We start from the raw sequence: 23,417 nt of genomic DNA on the forward strand, positions 1-23,417 counted from the left end.
TGAGGGGTGCCCAGATTAGACATTATTTCTGGATGTGTCTGTTTCCAGATTAATTAGCATTTGAATCTGCGGACTGTGTAAAGCAGATGGCCCTCCCCAGTGTACGGGGGACCATCCAATCCTTTGGGGGCCTGAACAGAACAAAGGCTAAGGAAGGAAGACTTTGCCCCTTTCTGCCTGATTGCTTCAGCTGGAACATCATCTTCTGCTCTCAGCACCCCTAGTGCCCAGACCTTCCGACTGAATTCAGACAACTGAAACCGCCAGCTTCCCTGGACCTCCAGCTTGTAGGTGACAGAACGTGGGACTTCTCAGCCTCCATAATTATGCGAGCCAATTCCTCATAAGAAATCTATTTATATAGGTGTGTGGATATCCTATTGGTCCTGTTTCTCTAGACCTTGACAATCATGCCCACTAAAATGGAAAACCAGTAATTTTAAAAACCAATAAATCCAAATGTTGATCAGGATGGAGCAACTGAAAGTCTCAAAGTGCTGATGGGAGCAAATGGATGTAACAACTTCAAAAAACTTTTTGACATTATCTAATAAAATTTAACATATACATACCCCAAATCTAGCACTTCTACTCATGTGCATATCCCAACAGAAATGCACACCGAATGCACCAAAGAACATGCACAAAAATATTCATATGCATAATATTTAAAAACTGGCAACAACCCAAATGTGCAAAAACTGTAGAATGGATAAATCGTGATATATTCATACAATGGAACTTGTGTGTCCTAATTGGTATATTAGAAGGAAGTTGGAAGTTGTCATCAAAAAATAAGTTTTTGGTTTCTTATTATAAAAATAGCATTTATTTTGGAAAAGTTAGTTCAGATAAGCAATAAATAAGAATATAAAAGTCACCATGATCTCTCTGTACCAGTTAGGAACTGTTTGCTGCAAGTAATATAGAAACTAGTTTACAGTGGATAAACACATAGGAGTTTATTTGTATCACACAGCAAGAAGTACTTTATGCAGTTCAGATACTCAGCAATGGCATCATAACAACCCAGGCTTTTTATATACACCTCTGCTTCATTTCAGCACACTGACTTTTTACCTTCATGCTTGTGGCTGTGGAGTTTCAAGATGACTGCTGCAGGTGCAGGGACCCTCTCTTCACCCCACATTCCAAACTGGAAAAGAGGGGGCGGGGGGAGCGTGCACACAGGGCACCTTTATCTTTCACAGGGAAGCAAAGCTTCCCACCCTGAGCTCCTCAGCAGATCTCCAGGCCTGTGCGAGGTCACATGACCATTCCTAGCTACAAGGGAACCTGGGAAAGTGAGAAAGCTTTCGTCTTTGTTATGGTACTAAATGGAAAGGGAGAAGGGTATTTGGAATGTCTTCAGTTTAAAAACCCCCAAAAGTCTACCAAACCAGTCACCACTGAAATTTTGTTATAATTACTTTCATTCTTTTTTAGCCATGAATATGCTTTAAGTATTTACAAAAGGAGATCATCCTTTATACACTATTTCTGTAGCCCCTTTTCACTCAAATATTATGTCAATAAATACAAAGACATGATTATTTTAATGCCTGCATAGTATTTCATTATGTGGATATACTATAATATAATTTAACCATATTCTCAAACGTTTAAATTGCTTCTCTGTTTTATAAATAACATTGTAAGAAGATGCTTATATATACAACTTTATTTTCTTAGAATATGTTCCTAGCAGTAGTTTGCTAGGCAAAGCATGTATACAGTAAAAGTTGTAGTCTCAACAGATGCAAGTGATTCAGGAAAACACCCCTAGATATCTGCCTCATTTTGGTATTTTTCAAACACAGTTTTTGGTCTATACTGGCAGTGAGGTTGATTTAAGTCAATATTAAAAAAAAATGGAACAGAATACAATAGAAGAAGAAAGTATTTGTATGCACTGCCCATAATCTGGTGAAACTTTGTTTCCATTGCCGAGTGCGTGTTTACGACTGTGTCATGAAGCAGTGTGAGTGTTTTGACATGGTTACAGATAGAAAGTTCTCACAGTGCTCCTGCAGAGGAACTTTCGTGCTGCCTTCTGATTTCCAGAATTCATTTCTTATTTGTTTTTCTTGTTTGATGAGAAATTCTGTAACAGTAATAAATTACAGTGGTGACAGCAACATGCCTGATTTGCTTCTGACCTAAAAGAAAATGCATCCCCTGAAGTTTTGAAATGTAGACTTTTCACCGTGGTTAATAACTAGCCTGTCAGTAAAGTTTTCATTCCTCTTTACATCAAGTCACAGAAAGGTTTCTTTTTCATTTATAAGTAGTTGGATTTATTTTTAGTTAACTATTAATGATTAATCCCTAATTTTATTACTTGTGATCAGATAATATGCATTCTGGCCTATAAAATTTCTGCTTTGGGGAAATTATTGAGACCAGAATATGATCAGTTTTTCCAACAGTTATATTTGAAATGAATGCACATTCTATGCTAATAAGATAAAATTTTCAATATCTATTGAATCTAGCCGATTGGTACTAACATTCAAATCCTCTATATTTCTATTTATTCTTTATATCTTGAATTTTCACTAAAAGCTTCCACTTCCAAGATGGCAATTTTGCACTTTACATTTCCAAGATTTCTTTGTGTGTGCATGTATTTATGATATATAAACCATCACACACATTCACAACTATTTATGTGGATTTCTATCTGTTTCAGGCTTTTGATACCATCATCTATTTTAATACTATTGACATACCCGATTTTTTGGTTTACCTTTGGAGAATTCTTTTGGTCCATTCTTTTGTGTCTATTCTTTCTGTGTCCTTTTATTTCGAATGAGAATTTTGTAAATAGTTTACAGTTGGATTTTGTTTCTTGCATCACCTTGACATTCTTTAAAAATAGAGTTTAATCCATTCATAATCATTTTGAAATGAGTAGATTTGGTTTTCTCCTTTGTTATGCTTCTTGGATGTTTTCTTTTTTTCACTTTTATGTACATTTAAATTTGACTAATTTTTTATGCTTCCTTTTTCTTCCTTTAGTGATTTGGAAGTTATGCATACAACTGCTGTTCTGTATATTCAAATCTTTTAAATCAATATCTAGAATGAAACATTATCTATTGACCATCCCTTCCCTTCATCAACAATGAAGCTGCCTTCCCTCCCTTCCCTGGCACATGCTCCCAATTTTTGTTGAAATAATTTTGAACTTTAGATCCAGATTATTACATTTAAAATGCTTAATATGCACCTCATTTTTCAATAAAATATTTTCACATAGCTACCTTATTGTTTATTGCTTAGGCTTAACTATGTTTTGCTATTTCATTGCTTAATGCTGTTTATATTAAAACCCCACTGGTGTTCAGTCTTGAGTTCTTTATTTTGACTTATTTCTCAGTAAGCTTGAGTAAATATTAATAGTATATAAAGCATATTTTCTGCCCTTGCATGTCTGAAGTTACCAGATCCCATTTTAAAATAATACCTAAAGTTTTAGAGTCAGAAAAAACTGGATTCAAATCTTAGTTCTTCCTGGTGCTGGCCCTGTGACAATGGGGAAATCTTTTCACCTCTCTGACTCAGTCCCTTGTATGTAAAATGGAGGTCACACAAGCTGCCTTACAGGATTTGTAAGGACGGTACCGAGCAAAGTGCTTGTCCACTTAAGTATATATTGGCACATAGCAGCCAGTCAATAACAGATTGTTACTGTTAATCTTTGCACACTACTGTCTTTGTTTATTCACATCTTAATAAAATAGTATGAATGTTATAGGTAGTCAATTAAATTATTATTGTTTTAATTTTTGAGACATAATTTGCATGCAATAACATGGACAGATCATATGATTATATGAGTATTTTTTTTATGCATTTTGAAAATTGCATGCATCTGTGCAACTACCACTCAAGTCAAGATGGAGAATTTTTCCATCACTCAGGCAATCCTCCTTCCAGGCAATTACTTCTCATCCCGATTTGTGTTGTCATTGATTAGGTTTGTCCAATCGCAGGCTTCATATAAATGAAATCACACTATTAGTATAATATAAGTACTCTCTGTGTCTGCTTTGTTCAAAATAATGTTTTAGAGGTACACCCCTGTATGGCATATATCAGTGGTTTATTCTTTTTTATTCTGTTCAGTAGTATTTCATGGCAAAAATATATCAAAATTTGTTTTTCCATTCTTACATTTATGGATATTTGAGTTATTTCCAGTTTGGAGCTCTTATGACTAGATTACTATGAACAGTCTTGTACAAGGCTTTTTGTCGTCATTATTCTTGTGTAAATACCCATGGGTGGAATTACTGTTTCATAGGGTAGATGTATATTTGACTTTATAAGGAACCATTGAACAGTTACAAAGTTACCATATCATTTTACTGTCCCACCACCAAATTATAAGAGTTCCAGTTGCTCATCATTAATTATTTGGTATTTTATAGAAATCTACTTTGTCTGATATATATATAACCATATCGACTTGTTTATACTTAGTATTGCATGGTATAGCTTTTTTCCCAGCCTTTTCTTTTTAACCAGTCAATATATTTACATTTTTAAAAATTTTCTTTTGTAGACAACATATATTTGGGTCTTGTGTTTTTATCCAGTCTAACCATCTCTGCTTTTTAAATAAACAGTTTGTTCAGTTGACTTACATTTGATGTAATTATTGATATTTGAAGGTTTAAGCCCCTATATTGACTATTTTTTTACTTGTCATAACTGTTTTTGTTCTCTTGTTTCTCTTTTCCTGTCTTTTCCACTGATTGAGTACTTTTAGAATTCTATTATAACTTCTCTATTGATTTTGAATTTTATTATGTTTTTTCTAATTGTTACTCTAGACATTTCAGCACACATCCATAACTTATTGATCTTCTACCTTGAAATATTATATTGCTTCTTCACAAATGATGTTAGTTTTTTACTTTTATAATGCCAATTTGTCCACATATACACTCTTTATATTCTTATTGCCATAAATTTTACTCATACATATGTTGTAAACCCCATAATGTATTGTTATTAATTTTTCTTTAAATAGTCAATAATTTTTTAAAGAATTTTCTTCACATTTACCCTTTCTGGCCAACATTTATGTCATCTGTGGATCTAATTCTGTTGATTATTTTTTCTCTTAATTATGGGGTACATTTTACTGCTTTTTAGTATGTCTCATGCTTTTTTATTATATGTTGAACATTGTATGAAAAAGAACAATAGCTTGTGTAGCAAATTATATTTTCCCCAGAAAAGTCCATATTCCTTCCTATGTCAGGCCTCTAGGGTGGCATCAAAGTCAACCTAACCTGTAGCTGAGCTGGGTCTAGGCTTTTTTGAAGATCTAGTTAGATTCATTTTGCTACTAGCATCAAATGTGAGGAAAGATAAGGCTTATCACTTTAGCAGGAATTTGCTCAGTGGAGAACTCTCTGTTTTACATAGAGAATTTATGCTGCCAAGTTTTTGGGTCATTGAGGAGTTCTCCTTCTCTCCAGCATTATCCACAACGTTCTGCAAGTCGGAAGATCTCTCTCCAATCTAATGTTCTATCCCTAGTCTTTGATAAACTGTTACCTTGTACTCAGTGAAAATTTTGTATACTTTGGGGGAATTTCTCTCAATTCTTCTATCCTATGCTTAGCTTTTGGTAGGATGCTGACATGCCCCTTGATTAAATTAAAATCAATTATGATTTCTAAAAATAAAGAATTCCCTAACAGTGTAACAATAGCTTTACTTTGTCACCTATTGCTTCTAACCATACTATAGAACTTTACATGTAATTAATTTTAAAAAAAGTAGTTGTTCCCCTACTTTAACCTGAGGCAAGGGTAATTTTCTCAGGTAAATTGTATTACTATGCCAGTCTTCAGTCCAGATTCATTTTAATCAAATGAAATGATTTGTTAATAGTAACAAACATGCTTATTGTTGATCATACAAAAAACACTTAGGGTTTGGTGTTCATGTGCAAACACCAAAATAAAAAAGCATGCTGTTTCTTTTATTTGCAAAACCATGGTCAAAACTGTATTAGCTGCAAGCTCACACACACATGTGTCAGAGATGCCAGAAGCAGACACCTGGTCACATTGTACAAGGCTGTTAAACTTTGAAAGAGTAGGAAATGTCTTATTTGCTTTTGGGTTTCTGGCACTGAATATGAGGTTCAAAAATAACCTTCAACAAATAAAACATAGATATCTAAAGTGATATAACCAGTCAAGATTCCACTGTCATTTCTTGTGATAATGAGTGTTTCCCCAGAAGCTATGAGCAGGATTTATTTCTGGGTCACCTAGCCTATTCGTCCTCCTCCATAAACATGTCTTGGGAAAGGGAGCATCCCTCTCTGCCTTCTATGAAAAGTTCTCTCTCAGTTGTCCTAGACAGCCCCTGCTCCCTAGATAAAATATCAGGCAGAGCGGGATGGCGTCTCCCATGGTGCACCCGGTCTTGCCATGATATGCCGGATGAAGGGATTCTTCCGGAAGGCTGCCCTGCTGTCTGTTAAATCAGCTATAACCAGCTGGTCCATGTGCCTGGGGTGGGGTTGATGTGCTTCCTGACAGACGGACTCCTTCCTCCCACACTCCCTGCTTGTCCCACTTCACTCGCTTCCACCTGGGGAACCATCTTCCCTGGGCTACCAGGAAGAGCCAATCTGGTCTCCGGGCACCATTGCCCGCATCTTATTGCACTATAGCTCTCCACACACACAGTATCCTCTGTTCTCTGAGCTTTTGGTCATGCTGCTCTCTATGCCTGGGACGTCCTTCCAGCCCCACCTCATCCCCTGTTGCCTCGACCAAGTCCATAAGTCTGTAAGACTGAGCCCAACGTGGGGACTCGAGGAAGGCTTTCAGGAGGAAATGATACCTGAAGTAAACGCCCCACATTGAAGTGTGCACCTCATTCATGCGTCACACTGCTTCCTACGTGTCCCCTCCTGCTACACTAGACTCTGGGATGTTCCAGGATAGAGACCCCGACTGATTGTTCTTGTTTCCACTACGTCTGAACATGGAGACTAGTTCGTAGTAGGTGCCCCATAAGTACTTACTCAACTACCGTAAACTGAGACGGGCTCATGCCTCTCCTGCTCTATGTTCTCCTAATATGGTTGGGAATCTCTTCCTCAGGGCCACTACTGCTACTTGTCCAAGAATCTGGAGCAGAGAAGCTGAGCTTATTCACACCTGAACACTTTTGATTCCTTTACTTCATTTTGGGACGGGCAAGGTCATGGCTCAGAATCCTTGCTGTAACCCAGTGATTGTTAGCTTGCTAATCTACCTCTAAGTCTTTGTGTAATACCACAGGAGACTGAAATATTTATTTTATAATTCTTTGACTAATCAGATATTACCTAATACTTGATTCTAGAATAAGCAAAGTACACTAGAAGACTTAGTCACCATGAAAAATCCATAGGAAAAAAGTTTTAACTGAGGTACTGTGCACACTGATTAATGTTTGTATTGTTTCAAATTGAGAAAGATAGCCACTATCTAACCCTTGCCAATCTCTGCCATGGGACACCAGTGTTGCATAGGAGTGGCATTTGAGAACCTCTGCTCCAGTTAAGCAAGATAACAGTTAAATACACCACCTATCAGCAATGTTATTTTAGTTTGTGAAAATATAACAACCCTTATTTTGACTGATGGTGCTTGCTTCCTGAAATAGGCACATACCCTACCTCGGTTAATGAAGAGAGTAACTGTTTACCATCTTTTTCCTTCTCAGGCTGTGAGGTTGAGATTCTTGGTGTCAGACCTACTTACTGCCTAGAATATAAAAATGTCCCAACGGATATCAATTTTGCCAATGCAGTCAGCGATGCTCTTGACTCATTCAAGTAAGTGCCCTGAATTCTCTGCCGTACCATTGTTCTTCCTTGCTTCCAGGGCAAACATGGATCCCAAAGTGAATGGAGAGGGCCTGGTGGGGGTGAAATAGTGTCTCAGAGAGTGGTGAGCCTCTTGCATGGTGATGGTCAATTGATAGTAGGAGATAACTGTGAGCAAGTGACTTCACTTTTGCAGGGCAATCTCTGGAAATGTTTAATTGAGAGCAAAAAAGTCCCCAGGGGGTTGGGACCTCCTTTTTTATTAATATGTTATTGGGCAACAGAGAAGGAATGTAAATGTCAGCACTTCCCTAATAATGATATAGTGAACAGTTGTATCTCAGAAGATATTAATAAGTATTTGGCAGAAAGGGAGGATCTGTGGTCAGATAACTTTGGGAAAATTGCCTACCCTAACCCTTCTTGGAAATGTTAAAGTACATTATTAGTATATTAGAACACAGAATCTGTTTCTTCCCTCCCACGTGGAATCATGACATACAGTCTGAAAAATGTAGAAATCAGTAATGTTATCTTGAACAGCACACGTGAGTCTGTCAGGGAAACTGATCAGCAAGACAGGTCAGGACAAAGCCTCAAGTCAGTCTCAGAAATCACTGGAAGTGGAAGTTAAGATGGGAGACAGGTGAGGGTCTGCATCAGAAACCAGCAACCGAGAGGCTCAGGGTGTTGGGGGCTCTCAATTCTCCGGGGGTGGACTTGAGGTCACCTTGGCTGCAGAGTGGGCTTCCTGGGTGTGGCCAGGCGGGAGACCCACAGGAATCAGAGAGCAGAGACCAGGGTAGGACCTTCATCCTCCCCAAGAAGAAGCCTGGTTTCAAGCCGGGCACGCCCCAACAGCCAAGGTACCCTAAGCTCAGTGTGCAGATCATTAGCACTACCCACATGAACCGGCCTACAACGAAGACTGCTCCAGACACAGAGCTGACCCGATACGGATTTATTCTTGCCATACCCGCCTCATCTTGGTGAGCAGCCAACGCCCACAAATCTATAAAAGGAGAAAACACCACCCTTCCTTCACCGCTTCTTAGAATGATCCCACTTCCAGTGAAACCTATCAAAAGGGTCCTTTGGGCACATCAAGGTTCATGCTCTGATTGACAGGTTGGAGAGAAAATGGGTTTAAAATACTTAAAAATTGAGAAGTAACAAATCTAAAAGTATAAGTTTTTTTTTCTGGGGGAAGAAGGAAGGAGCAGAGTCTGGGAGAGTAACCTTTAAATAAATATTCTTCAGATGGTTTGCAAATCCTGTGTGTTATGTGATCCTGCCTCCTACCTGCTCTCCTTTCTTTTCCTTGCCCACAAGTGCTGGAAAACCACACACAGGACAGGCTGGAATACTGTGCTGCAGTCTAGCTTTGTGCAAGCCAAGCAAGCAGAATAGCACAGCACGCGCAGCAGCGAGCCGAGCTGGAACTCCGGGACAGCTCCACGTCTCACCACGGCTGCTTCCAACATATCCAAAACGCTAGCCATCCCCACAGCCCGCTGCCTTGCCAAATGGGAAAATTTGGATTATAGATATCATACAAATACCTCTAAACTACCCAACAGTCTGTTTGGCAGTGTCATCCTTTTCACGGTATCTCGCCTGAACAGCCGAATGACTCCCCCTCTCTGCCACCCAGTGACCACAGGTAGAAGAGCACATGGCCCACAGCCATGAGACCCCCAGCCAGTGCTGGCCCACAGGCTGCCAGATTTCCCTGTGGTGAGCGACACTAGAGTGCGGAGGAATAAGTACTGGGCTCTATTTCCTCTAGAGAAGCTCTTCTTTTTCCCTTTTCAAGCATGACAAGGCAACAGTATACTGGGGAATTACATCATTACCCTGGAGAACATTTAGGAATGAGAAGGGTTTGGTAGTGGTAGTGATGGTGTGTGTGTGTGTCTGTGTGTGTGTGTGTGTGTGTGTGTGTGTGTGTGTCTTTATCAAAGGCACTGGGTGCCACTAGAAAGAAAAGGCTACAAAAAAAAAAAAAAAAAAAAAAACAAACAGAAGCCCAGGAAAGTGGCCCCAGGCCAGGCCTCTATATGATGTGTCCTGGTGCTGCCACACTACCCAGCGCAACACCATGAGTATTCTAGTCCATGGAACTGGCCCTGAGCCCCAGGGATGGCAGTCACGTAGTCTACGACGTGAATGATGCCCTGGGAGGATGGAACCAGGCCAGTGCAATTGTCTTAGGCGTCTTCATGCTACCAAAGTTGACAGGACACCAGAGACAGCCCCTTTGCATAGTAGGTGGGAAGACGGAGACCCACCATCTCTAAAACTAGTCAGTGCTTGAAAGGAGAGAGAGAGAAGAGCAGTAATAGTCTGGGGGGAGGCAGCAAGATGACTCAGATCCTCCCCCAAAGACAAAGGAGCACCTCCTTCAGCCAACCCATGTATTCCCTTTTTACAAAGTAGAGTAAAGGACTGAAAGTTGTAGGTCAACATTTTTCTTTAAAAGAATCTAAACTTAGTCCTCTTTAGGAGCAAAGTAAGAGAAGTGCCCAGTCTAGAACAGTCTAGACCAGTCAAGACCACTTTGCATGTAGCAGCCTGTCCATGCAATAATGTGGCTTGACGGCATCATTAATGCTTTTGACATGTCTGTCTGGACCAAGAACCCTGAAAGGAGGAGCGTGTCTAGAACTCCGCAGCTGACCTCTTGTTTTCTGTCCAGCTCTGTGTCAAATGCCCGGCTGTGATTGGAAGAGCACTCAGAGTTTTCGTACACGAGTGTCTCTGAGTCAGCACTTGCCTGTGAGGTGTCTTTCTCTGCCCACTGTGCTATTAGTTTGAGCACCAGAGAGAACGGGACCCAGGATAGGTGGGCTTCGGCAGAAAGCAGGAGGGCCTGCTCAGATCTTGAACAAGGAGGTCTGCCAGAGACACTTCAGCAGAGGGTCCTGTGGGTGCAGGGCCACCTGTCTGCAGGAAGGACAACTCATCATCCATGTTTGATCCGGACACGGCTGTCTATGCTCATCGGCTTTATTGGCCCAGTCGTACCTTGGGAGGTGCTCCCTTTGGACTCAGACAACTTCTAGCATAGAGTAAAGGAGAGAGAAAGAGACTGACGTGGTTGTCACCCGTCTTCTAGCATTGTGTCAAAGGGCTTTATTCCTGTGACCCATTTTGCTATGACACCCACATTATGCAGCTGTTGCTCTCCCCAGCTCACAGAAGAGGCCGCCGCCTCCCTGAAGGTTACACACCTTGCCTGGGCTCTCTCAGGCTCACAGGTGGTGGAGCCAGAGCCCAGCTCCTTCCACAGGGGCTCTGGGCCCAGTCTGTGGGGCCCTTCTGAGTGTGCAGTGACTGAGAACTACTCCAGAGTCAGCCCCTCAGCCCTGCACCCGGGTCTGCACCCACACCTCTGAGATGCCCTGGAGCAGAACCAGCTTGGGACAGGAGTTTGAGAACCACCTCTTTGCAATTCCCCTCCTGGGGCCATCCCGGGGCCTAGGGCTCGGAAGGGCTATGGAGGAATGCAGTCCCACACCCTGCACACACTGTCCCTCCCTTGTCAAAAAGGGAAGCAGTTTGTCATCGGCATCACTTAGTCCATCCTCCTGGAAGTTCTGTTTGCAGGATATTCATGGTTGCATGGGCAGGAAGAGGTGCTTGGTGCTAAAGCCCAAACAAGCCTCGAGTGGCTCAGAGACTGCCAGGGGGAACGGGAGGCAGCCACAGTGAGGCCCGACTGTCTGGAGGGCCCCAGAGGCTGCTGGCACTAGTGAGGGCATGGAGGGATGATGACACAGCTCTTTCCATGAGCTATGACAAAGCTGGCTTTTGGGTCCTGCCCTTGGTCCCTCCTCCCTTGGGACTGCGGGGAAGACAGGGCAAGAATCAGATTCAGACTCAGCAGAGCCTGGATCCTGCTCCCTGCTCTGCACACATACTCAAGAAAGTCATTGAGGGACATCTGGGAGGAAAGGGGACACAGGAGGCATTTCTCCCCCTTCCCTCCCGTTCACTGTGTGCCAAGCGCTTTGCAAACATCAGCTCGTTTAATACCCAGCAAAGCCCTTTGAGTAGATTTTTCAGATGGGGAAACTGAGGCTTGGAGATACTTTTGCTGTTCATCTGAGACCTCCGGGTTAGTGAGAAGAGAAGCCAGGGTTTCATCCCAGATTTGTCTAGTTCCAGTGCCCCTGTCAAAGGAGAGTTTTCAAAATCAAAACTTCGTTGTGTGTCCACTACATCTCTGTATGAGGATGACGCCAAAATTCAGCTCGGTTTCCCACAGCGGGGAGCCGGGAGGATGACAAGGCCGGTGAAAAGGAGGATGTGAGAGACGCACACGCACAGACGAAGGCACAGAATGGTGGAGGATGATGAGGTGTGGCCATTGTCAGACGCAGATACGATAGTGACAGAGGGTAATCCAGCCACAATCCCTGGGACCGCTTTCTCTCTCAGACAGACATAATTTGTATCTCATTGGTGTCCTACAAATTAACAGCTAGGTTTACAGAGTCTGAAACACAATCAGCAGCTAAATCTGTGACTCCGGAAAGCTTATTAGACAGTGCTCTAACAGGGCATTGAACAGACATTTTGGGGGCCTTATTTCTAAGTTATGAAAGATTTTCCTTAACAGTTAATAACGAGCCATTTCTTTAAACTGCCTCTATTTCCCTCTCCCTAGTCCTTTTCTCTTTCCAGCCCACTTTAGTAGGAAAAATGGATGTAACGTTATGAACTTTTTTTTTATGGCAAAGAAATTTGAATAGAACCTTAAGGTGATAGGAGATTCGAGTGTCCCTGAAACCCCAGGGCTGGGCACCCCTTGCAGCTCTCAGGTAACTAGGCTGATGGCCACATGTCCTCTGGCCTGGTTCCTGGACCCTAGAGCCGTCACTGGCCAACAGCAGATGTGCAGACGTAGCCACCTGTCTGTCCCCACCCAGCCAACCCACTGCAGATGAGCTAACCTGGGACAGAGACCAGACCCATGTGGAAAACAGCTTGCAACTAAGTCTGCCAGCTACACTCCAGACAGGCAAGTGCTCTCAGCCCTTGAAGACTTAGGTCTCTAGTGAATCAACGAAACTTCAGCGTAGAATCCTTTCACAAAAGGCATGTGTGTAATCCCCGAATTGCAAGCATCCCAAATCCAGTGCTCCTGGCATCTGGGGTTGATGGCTTCCTGATGCAAAGCCATCAGGTAAATTCCAACAGTTACTGGCTTTCTGATCACATGGAGATTTGGGAAAATGGTAAATAGCCCTAAAGAAACCAGCACAGTGATTGTTGCTTTAAGGTGAGGTGTCTAACGGAAAGAGACCTAAAAGTATTTCATTGAACTAAAGTGCAACAGTTAACTTTATTCCTGAAAACTCCTCAACGTAGTAAGTCGCCACTGTATTAAATAGGATTTTCCTTGTATAGAAGCCCTGGCCTGGAAGTGTGGATACCTAGGATACGCTACCAGGTGTGAATCAGCACACCTGGAATGCTAAAGATGCAAGGACCTAAAACAACTAAGTGCTGAGGCTTCTCTGAAGGCCAGATTTTATAGAAATTTCCACTATGTTCAAATATAGCAGTAGAGGAAGTGTTATCAACTCAATCAGGCTAATGAACATGGGCTGCAAAAAAGTTTCAGCATATGTATAAAAATGCTATATTATCTAGTACGAGCTTTTACCCACCACCTACACACTTGTGGGACCCTAAAGTGACTTTTTGTTCTCTGCTGTCTATAGATGCAGAGGGAGTTGGATTAGTCATTCACACATTAGTGAGTATGAATAATGATAATATCATTTGTGAGAAAGACCCACATAATAACCTAATGCAATCCACAGTGTGGAGGAGGGTGGTAATGGGGCTTATTAACGGGGGGCTAGTTTGTTTTATTCCAAAAAGAGAAAAGAACATTTGACTAGCAATTTCACTTAACTTAACTTGAAACCGATATATCCTCCAAACCATTAATGAAGCACACCTCGGGTACCCAGCAGAACATCACAGCATTGCGGACAAGTGTGCCTACTTGCAAGTATGGCCAGAATGAGGGACGATGCCAGGCAGGACAATGTGGAACTTGCTCCCCAACGTACTGGATGGAGTAGATGTGGATGTTCAAAGACGCAGTCTGGTAGAGTTAAAAGTGCCCTGACTACAGAGGTGGAAGATTTGCATTTCCAGTTCTAGCCCTGTCTCAGAAATCTGTGAGGCCTTGAGTAACTTCCAGAACGTTTTCAGGCTTGTTTCCTCATCTGTACCTGCAAATGCTTTCCTGGCGTTGCAGTTCCAGACTTTAGAGGCATATTGAACACAGACACAGAGTGCAGAGCATCCGGAAGTGGAAGCGACTCAGCGTCACGGTGATGCTCTTGCAGCTGTCTAGGGGTTGGTAGGATCCTTCTAAGTGAATAAGAACCATTTCCAAAAGACCAGCTAGGCTAAGCAGAACGTTTCCCCATTGACATGGGCTGCTGAGTCCTTTGAGAGTATTCAGTGGTTGTGTTCAGGGCCTTGGAGGCAGCTTTGCCTGGTTTGGGATCCAGGCTCCATCCCTTACTAGCTGTGTGATGCTGGTAACTGTCTCGAACTCTCTGTTCAAGACATTGCTACCTTTCAGGGTGGTTTTGAGGATTAAATAAGGTAATATATGTAAAAGCCCTCAGCGTAATGCCGGACCCATAGGCGCTATCATTTATCAAGCACTTACTGTTATTATACATTCAGCTGACAGTTACAGAGCTCCTGCTGTATGCCAAATGCTAGGCTAGCGCTGAGATACAACGGACAAGGAATCATCGCCCCTAGGGTGAAAGAATCTCACAATCTAGAGAGGGAAAGGACAAATAAATGGGTAATTACAGCACACAGTATGAAAATTCACAGCCCAGAAGTGACCCTAGAGTGCCGGGGAGCACAAAGTAGGGCCACCCAGTCAAGCCTCGGGCATCAGAGGTAGCTTCTTGGAGGAGGTGATACCTCCCCTGGGACCTGAAGGGTGAGCAGGAGCCGTTTAACCCTGAGCGGGCAAACCCAGCTCTCTGAACACCGGGTTCTTTTCTCTCCCCCGTGCACGGCAAGACCCAAGGCACTGCAGGCTCTGAGGATGTGTCGTTTCAGTCCTCGTGTTGCAAGTGTTGGGAGGCCGTGGCAGGGGGAACCATGCTAGTTCATTGCGTGTGTGTGTGTGTGTGTGTGTGTTTAACATACAGTTTTTCAAGAGAAATAAGGCAATCTGCCAGGAGTATTAGCTATGAACCCTTGTAAAGTCCAAGCAGAGAAATTAGCTTTGTTTTCCATTGCTTCACCTTGTGTCGGTCACTGCTAACATCATCATCATCATCATCATCATCATCATCATCATCATCATCATCATCATTGTTCTGATCTATTTCAGGTGCTTTATGGGGAGGGCGTGGGCACAGCCAGAGCTGGGGAGGGACTCACGGTGGGAAGCACCGTGGAGAAAGGAGAGCTTGCTCCACAGCACTCCCCTCTGCGCCCGGCTCTGCCAGCCTCCTCCTGCGATTCACGTCACTAGTGCCCGTCTCTGAGCCCAGCATCGAGGGTGAAATAGTCTGGAGTTTTACAATCAATACTCCGGTCCAGAGGGAGAGTTTTGTCAGAACTGAGCCTTCCTGGGCTCCTGGAAGTGTGGTCACTCTCTGTCCACATTGGAGCTGACCCTTCACACGTCCCTGTAGCACCACGTCCCTGTAGCACCCTGTAGCATGTCAGGCCCTGAACCTGGGGTGTCTGCTGACACTGGGCCCCAAACACCCATCTGTCCACCTCCCGTAGGGTTGCTGAAATATTGCTGTTCTTATTTTTGCCAGTCAAGTAGATACACAATGTAGCACTTTACTTAGAGACGTCCTTGAAGTCCAGCAATACCTGAGCAGTACTTACTCATGCTCGCTCCTCGTGTTCCGACCTGGCGACACAGCAGGTGTGAGGCTGGAGCTATGAGATCTAGCCTCTGCCTGATGCCACCTCCTCCCACTCTTCGGAGCACGATGAGCAATGCCACATGGCCGAGAGGTGGTGACAGTAGACACACTCTCTGACTTTCATCACCAAGGCGCTCAGGCCTGGCAATTTGCGGTTCAATGTGCCTGTGTCTCCCTCTGCGCATTCTAAGGTGGTGGCCCACGGGCAGGGTTTCAGGGCATTCAAACGCCTTCATGGAGGACTGGGGGTGACAAGGGAGCAGGGTGGCAGGGCCTCCCTCCACCACGCCCCTCTCTCCTGCCCCCTTCAGGAGTGGCCGCGCTGACCTGGCAGCCATCTACCACGAGCGCATCGACGTGGAAGGCCACCACTACGGCCCCTCGTCTCCGCAGAGAAAGGACGCCCTCAAGGCTGTGGACACCGTCCTGAAGTACATGAGCACGTGGATCCAGGTGACCTGATGCAAGGGCGGCTGGGCTGACCTCATCCCTGACACTCTCTGTTCCTCCCCTCCCCCAGCCCCCAGCGTCTTCCTTCTCACCGAGGGTGGTTGGCGGGGCCAGCACCGGCTCTGACCGGTCTCTCTGCTTCCCACGATGCCTCGTGAGGGACCAGGACAGCCCTGTGCCACAGCCAGGCCAGGGGGGTGGCAGTGACCTAGATGTGCACCATGACCTGGCGTAGGTGGACAGGCGGCCCAGTTCCTTAGAATCCTGATAAGTTTGGTAAGCTCGGCGTGGACGTGGGTTCTGGTCCCGATTCTGCCACACACTTGCAGAATGACTTAACACACATGTTTTTTTGTTTTTGCTTTTGTCTTACTTTCCCACGCTGTATTTTTTGCCTCTGTAATATGAGCAGGTGATAGTGCTCATATTAGCACAGAACTTTGTTGAAAAAACCACGGAAGATGAAAACGGAGAATGTACCTTGGAAAGCTGAAAGCACTGTTGGTGCACCAGCACGTACAGCCATGGGACCGTGCCGTCACACGCCCCTCCCCAGAGGGCCTCTGCTGTGATTCAAACCGTGTCTCATCAGGGCAGATAGTTTCCTGATACCCTTCTCCTACCATTTGTAGTTTATAAGCTTTTCTAAGTGTAAGAGTCTCTCTCTCTCTCTCTCTCTGTCTGTGCTATAATGATGGCTTTGCCCACCCACAGGAGCGGGGCCTGCAGGACAACCTGAATGTCATCATTTTCTCAGATCATGGGATGACTGACATCTTCTGGATGGACAAAGTGATTGAGCTGAACAAGTACATCAGCCTGAGTGACCTGCAGCAAGTGAAGGACCGCGGGCCTGTCGTGAGCCTCTGGCCAGCCCCTGGGAGACACTCGGAGGCAAGAGACACCACGACGTTGGGGGGGGGGGGTAGAATACACCCCCATTTGCCACCTCTTGTTTGTCACCAGATTTTTCACTTACACAAAATCTCTCTACAAACGCACCCTACTTTCCTTCAGAACTCTGGATTTTCTTAAGTAGGAAATCATAACCCAGGGAGCCATCAGAAACCCTATAGTAAATTCTTTTTCAGAGTTGAGTGGATAAACTCAATTTTATATTCCGTGATCCCCAGGAATATATGCCTAGTTCAGCCAAAGGCCACGTCAGCGTCAACCAGTTGACTTTAATTCTAGCCATAAATATTTAAGCTGCTGCTAATACTATAGATACAACGTTTACATCTTCATAATCAAATTAGCAATGAAATTAATGGCAAACAATTACTAGTTCTTTAAAGATTCACGTGTAGATCGGAAATGCCCTAGGTCAAGTTAAAAGAAAAAAATCCCCCTTATTTGATCTTTGTGATATTTAAGATCAGGCAGATCAGTTTCTCAGTTTCCCTTTAATTTTAGCGTGGACTTTTTGACATACATAAGTTCTTGTAATTTGTTTATTAATTATTGAGTGAGAAAAGAACTATTATAAAAGGTGTAAGGTGTAAAGGACAATATTACAACAAGCACTTTAAATTCACTAAACACTTGGGAAACCGGCGCATTACCACCACCTGTGACATCTGTGTGTCCTTCCCAGACCCAATCACCTCTTCTGCCCCCCCGGAGGAAACTACTGTCCTAAACTTTGAGTTACATTTCTGTAATTCTCTTTATAGTCTTATCACATGTGTTGTTTAGTTTTTTTAGTTGTTCAAACTATAATAGAAATAATTTTGTTCACGTTCTTGTGCAACTTGCTTTCTGTTTCCTCAAGCTGAGATCCCTGAGATTCTAACAGGTGTCTTTGTAGCCATAATTCATTCATCTTTACTGCTGTATAGTATTCCACTGTCGAACCACATCATGATTTCTTTATCCTCCCACTGTTGCTGGGCATCTGGGCTGTTCCTGTTTGTAATATATTAGCTTATTGAGTATGAAATGTCCGATTTCCTTAAGTACTAAGTTTGACAGTTGGTATCTCTGACATTTCACTCTGACACTTCTTGTTTTATGTTTATTGTGAAGGTACATCCTCAGTCTTTCAAATGCATATTTTAGCTTGTGATTAGCTTTCAAAGTTATTTTTAGAGCAATTTTTATGAAACCATGGATAAGTCAAAAATTTGTGTTATTTTCAAATATGTGTTCTGCAGACAGTTCAAAATATCAACAAAGTGTTTGGGAAGGATGTGGCTAATGAACACACAGTATGTGGACAGTTTGAGAAGTTCCGTTCTGGTGATTTTAATCTTGAAAATGACCCACGTGGATGAGCTGAGACCAAGGTGCACAATGATGAGCTGAAAGCTGTAGTGGAAGTGAATCCATCTCAACCTACGTGTGAATTAGCAGCAAGGTTTGATGTGACTATTCCAACAATATTGGACCATGTGAAACAAACAGGGAAGGTAAAGAAACTGGATAGATGGGTTCCATGTGAATTAAACCAGCGTCAGAAGAGAAATTGTCTTGAAGCTTGCCTTTCTTTGCTGTCACAATGTAAAGGCGAACGATTTCTATACTGTATTGTTATGTGTGATGAAAAATGGATTCTTTTTGACAATCACAAGCATTCTGCACAATGGTTGGATAAAGACGAAGTGCCAAAACACAGTCCAAAACCGAATATTCACCAAAAATAGCTAATGGCGTCTGTTTGGTGGTCCAGCGCTGGTATTATCCACTACAGCTTCATGAAACCTGGTCAGTCAATTACAGCAGTTGTCTACTGCAACCAGTTGGATGAAATGATGAGATACTTGTGATTGAGCAGCCGAGAGTGGTCAACAGAGACAGGCCAATCCTCTTGCCAGACTACATGTCACACAAACAATGCTGCTCTAAGTACAGCAGCTGGACCTGGAAACTGTCATCCACTGTATTCACCAGACCTTGCACCAATTGACTACCACTTCTTCCAGGCTTTGGACCACTCTTTGCCAGGAAAAGTATTCAATTCTCAACAAGCTGTGGATAACATCTTTCGCAATTTCATTACTACTCGCTCTGCAGGCTTCTTCACTGCTGGCATAAACCAGCTACCGTTAAGATGGCAAAACTGCGTTGATAGTTTAGGTGCATACTTTCGTTAATTGTACTGCTTCTTGTTTGAGATATAATAAACTAAAGCTTTGATTCAAAATCGGACATTTCATATTTAATGACCTAATATATTCCTCTACATGTCTACAGGTGCACGTGCACGGGAGTTTTCAGTATAGCCCTAGGAGCTAACGTGACAGGTCAGAGAGTATGTGCATCTTCAGCTTTACTAGATAAAGCCACTTTGTGTTCTGAGACAGAGAAAAGTCTCTCATTTTTACATAGTCAAATCTATCAGGTATTTTGGTAATTTCTTTCTTTGGTCTTCTACTTAAATTTCTTCCCTACCAAGGTCCAATAAATATTCCCATATATTTAAGAAAGAGAGTGCAAAATCAATCATTCTTGATTTTCTTTGCAGATATATAACAAATTGAGCACCGTGGAACACATGACCGTCTACGAGAAAGAAGCCATTCCAAGCAGGTTCTATTACAAGAAAGGGAAATTCGTCTCTCCTTTGACGTTAGTGGCCGACGAAGGGTGGTTCATAACTGAGGTAATTATGAAATATATGACAATTTATTCAGTCTACAAATTCTATCACACAGTCCAAAGACAAATGATAATTATTTGATTTGTACATGTAAAAGATTTTTCCACTTAAGCGCCGTTCGTTGCATTATTGCCTTCTTCAGAGAGTCCAAAGCCTTGCTCGAGTGACTCTGTAGACACAACTGTAGCCGTGCACCCAGAGTCATGGTTTAGACTTCGTGGCTCCAGACTCTCTGTGTTTTAACAAACGGGCCTTAACTCGATTACCCAGGCTCACAGTGTAACCTGTTCAGTTTAAAGCGGAACGATCACTGTGAACCAAAGCAATCGCTCCAGGGCAGTCAAAGGCAGGGAGAGGCTCAGCCTCGCTTCACCTTTAAGAAAAATGTTTGGCAAACGAGACTCTGTAGATCCGGGTCCCCAGCTTGAAAACTTGATTTTACGGGGGAGATTGTCTTGCATTTTGGGGCCAAACCTTAATTGCCTCATGCCTGAATGACCTCAACAGCCTCCTCTAGTCTGCTTGGACTGCAGGAGCACCTGGCTCTTGTATCAGCTCAGGATATCGGGCCACGATGGGAAGACCCTGCCCCCCCCAGGGGAATCTGTGGTTATGTCATGTGTGGAATTAATTCCTGAAGGGAGCATGGGGTATTTGAGATATGCATTTGAAGGTGGGTCGCAATTAGATCACACTACAGGGTAAAAGAAAATAGTGGATTGAGGCCAAAGAAGTGTAAGACCCAGGACTCGTGAATAAGCCAGCAGAGAGAGGCAGGACGATCAGCAGAAATACTGACTGGGGAAGGGGTGGGAGCCCAGGGACACGGGCCTGGAGAAATGGGGGTTTCATGACACGAATCTCAGGTATTCAGGAGGACCGAGTGGCCCCTGTGTTCCCTCAGAGAGGAACACCTGGTACACAGCGATCTGGTTAGAAGCATCAGTTTCGAATTCAGTTTACTTTCTCGCATTGGCTGGAGGTAGGCAGCCCCAGGGGTGCTAACCCAGCAACTCAGTGATATCAAGTCTCTGCATCTGCTCTTGTGCAGTCCTTTAGGCTTTCCTTTTAAGGTCACAGGTGGCTGTTGCTGCTCCGGGCATCACATGCTTTCAGGACACCCCCAAGGCAGGAGAGAAGGGGTGTGGCTTCTCCTTGCACTTCTCTTACTTTTATCAGGGAGCAAATACATGTACCAGAGCCACATGCAGGTTTTGTGAGACTCTGAAGATTATGGAATTTGGATGAAGGGAAATCTCTCTTTAAGAAAAAAAATACATAATTATGAATACAAAATTAGGTGTAGGGACCCTGATGCTTAAACTTCTTTAACTGCATGGTCAACCTACTTCAGCCCGGAACCCACTGGCACCTTCCACCAGGGTCTCATCAATTGATGGACTGGGGTGGCTAGAAGATTCCTGCCGTGGGTCAGCTTTGGTTCTGAGACCTGACACAGTCTGAAGTGCAGACCTGGGGGCCACAGTCACAAGACGAAAATGATGCAGAGGCCAGAATCAGGCAGATGGGGTCCCTGAAGCGAGAACAGCAGAGAGGAGGTGAGGAGAGAGAGCGAGAAAGTGCACCGCCCAGAGCACTGTCACTCCCGGGGCCCACCCAGGAAGTCCGGCAACAAGTCCCAGGAGCCTCCTTCTGCCCCGGCTCTGCTTCCATCCCTCCCCGATGACACCCCTGCCCCACAGTCTGCACCCTGTGGGGGTCCAAGTACCTGCTCCCCTGCAGGAAACTGGCCAATTAGTGCCTTCTAAGGGTGAAGCCACATGGGACATGTTATGTTATATTGTATATCATTTTGCAGGTACTGTGCAAACACACACACACACACACACACACACACACACTTTTGTTTGAGTAAATCAGAGGTAAGACTCAATGAATTAGCAAGAGCCACCCACTATTACATCATATGTCCTAAGGAGAGGGGAGAAGCCACAGAACAGAAAGGAAAATTGCCGAACTATTAACAATCACCTGAGCAGCTTTTAAAAAGATATAATTATTTCAAAAGAGACATTTGAGGTAATCTCAAAGATATGTGAAGCAAAAAGTTTAAGAAAAAAGAAAGAAATCAGAAATAAACATGATGTGAAAAAACAAGATTAGTTCCGAAAGGTTAGTGTGACTCACAAATACACAGACTAACTGTGAGTTAGTGATGACGAGTACTGTGACACCAGCCTCCGTGTGTCACGCCTGGATCGCTAGAAACTTTAGAACAACCTCTGCCCCAAAGTCTCAATGACATGCACATAAAGTTATTGTACATTTTGCAGATAGTAAATATATCAAGAAAATGTTCTGTTTAAACGTTGATGAACAACAACAATAATACCTATCTTGAATAAAGTACCTCCTGGTTACTATTTCTAATTCTTCCAATGACTCTACATCGTGGGTATTGTTTGTTCTGAAAATAACATACCACCACATAAAATGGGACGCAAATGCAGTTTTGAGCTTCCTAGCAGCCAACGCAAAGAGGAAAGCACAATCAATTCTATTACTATAGCTTATATTGTCTATACGTAGGAACACAAATGTTTCTCTGGAAAACCATACTTGACCCTGAGTCCTGAGAAAAATGTATGTATCTTTTTAGTGACGCCCATTTGTACCTTTGTAGTCCTCCAGACTGTATACCTTAATTATTTTACTCCCATCCTTGAATTTATGGATTTTAAGACATCACATGTAAAAATTGTAATTTCTGATTCTACTTTAATATATATAACATTGAGGTTTTATTTGTTTGCTTTCTGAAAAATCCTAAAAAACAAGCACCCATTCTTTCTCTACTGGCTTAGACTTTTTTTTTTAACATCATTCTATTGTTTGTTATACTTTCTTAGCTACAGAGAATTAAAATCTCTGTTCTATATGGAGTTCCTGCTCTATGCCAGGGCTACTAATCTCTCACATTCCTATCTGCAAAATTTTTCCCCAAATGGTAAAAGAATGTCACGTTTGGCTGTGTAACCTACATCCAGCCCGCAGTGCATGCGATGGTGTTCTTGTGCTGGGTTACACTTCACATCTGCAGGGCGAGAACATTCCCAGCCCCGAAAGCAATCTCGCTGGGTCTGGAGGCAGACAAGACTGTTCTCTGGATTAGACATGATTAGCAGAACAGCTGAGTCAGGGCAAGGTGGTGCTGGCAGGAGCCCAAAAAATAGAGCCCCAGCCCCTTCCTTTCTCCCCCCAGCTGCCATCCCATCAAGATGTGCGACTTGGCTTCTTTGGTAAAAATGCCATTCCCATACAAACACTAACTTTCTGCCACCAATGTAAGTTCCGCAGACTCTAAGGAAGCTGCTCTAACAGGAAGACTTAATTGAGTTCCTTTTTTCTTCTGGTTGCTTAGAGAGCTGTCATTGAAAAAGATAAAGACAGGGAAAGGGATTTAACTTGTCACCTGGAATTGCACAGTGATCCAGCACGACTGCTGACACTGCTGTAGGAAAGCAAGCTCCCTGCCGGGGGCCCCCCAGCATGTACCTGCCCCTCACTTCTTAATAAACAGACTGGCTTTCCAACTGCTGTCAGTCCTTTC

The 23,417-nt window shown here is 43.4% G+C and overlaps 1 protein-coding gene across 1 annotated transcript in view; it reads left to right on the top strand.

The window, feature by feature from the left end:
- The window catches only part of ENPP6 (ectonucleotide pyrophosphatase/phosphodiesterase 6), an 86,971-nt gene that overhangs the window by 48,723 nt on the left and 14,831 nt on the right, over nucleotides 1–23,417 (top strand). Inside the window, exons 3-6 of the mRNA XM_045552432.1 lie at nucleotides 7,750–7,861; nucleotides 16,107–16,248; nucleotides 16,960–17,139; nucleotides 19,712–19,849. Of these exons, the coding sequence (XP_045408388.1) occupies nucleotides 7,750–7,861; nucleotides 16,107–16,248; nucleotides 16,960–17,139; nucleotides 19,712–19,849 (572 nt within the window). The remainder of the gene's footprint in view (nucleotides 1–7,749; nucleotides 7,862–16,106; nucleotides 16,249–16,959; nucleotides 17,140–19,711; nucleotides 19,850–23,417) is intronic.

The sequence above is a fragment of the Lemur catta genome, chromosome 5 (genome assembly GCF_020740605.2).
Source record: "Lemur catta isolate mLemCat1 chromosome 5, mLemCat1.pri, whole genome shotgun sequence".
NCBI classification, from domain to species: domain Eukaryota; kingdom Metazoa; phylum Chordata; class Mammalia; order Primates; family Lemuridae; genus Lemur; species Lemur catta.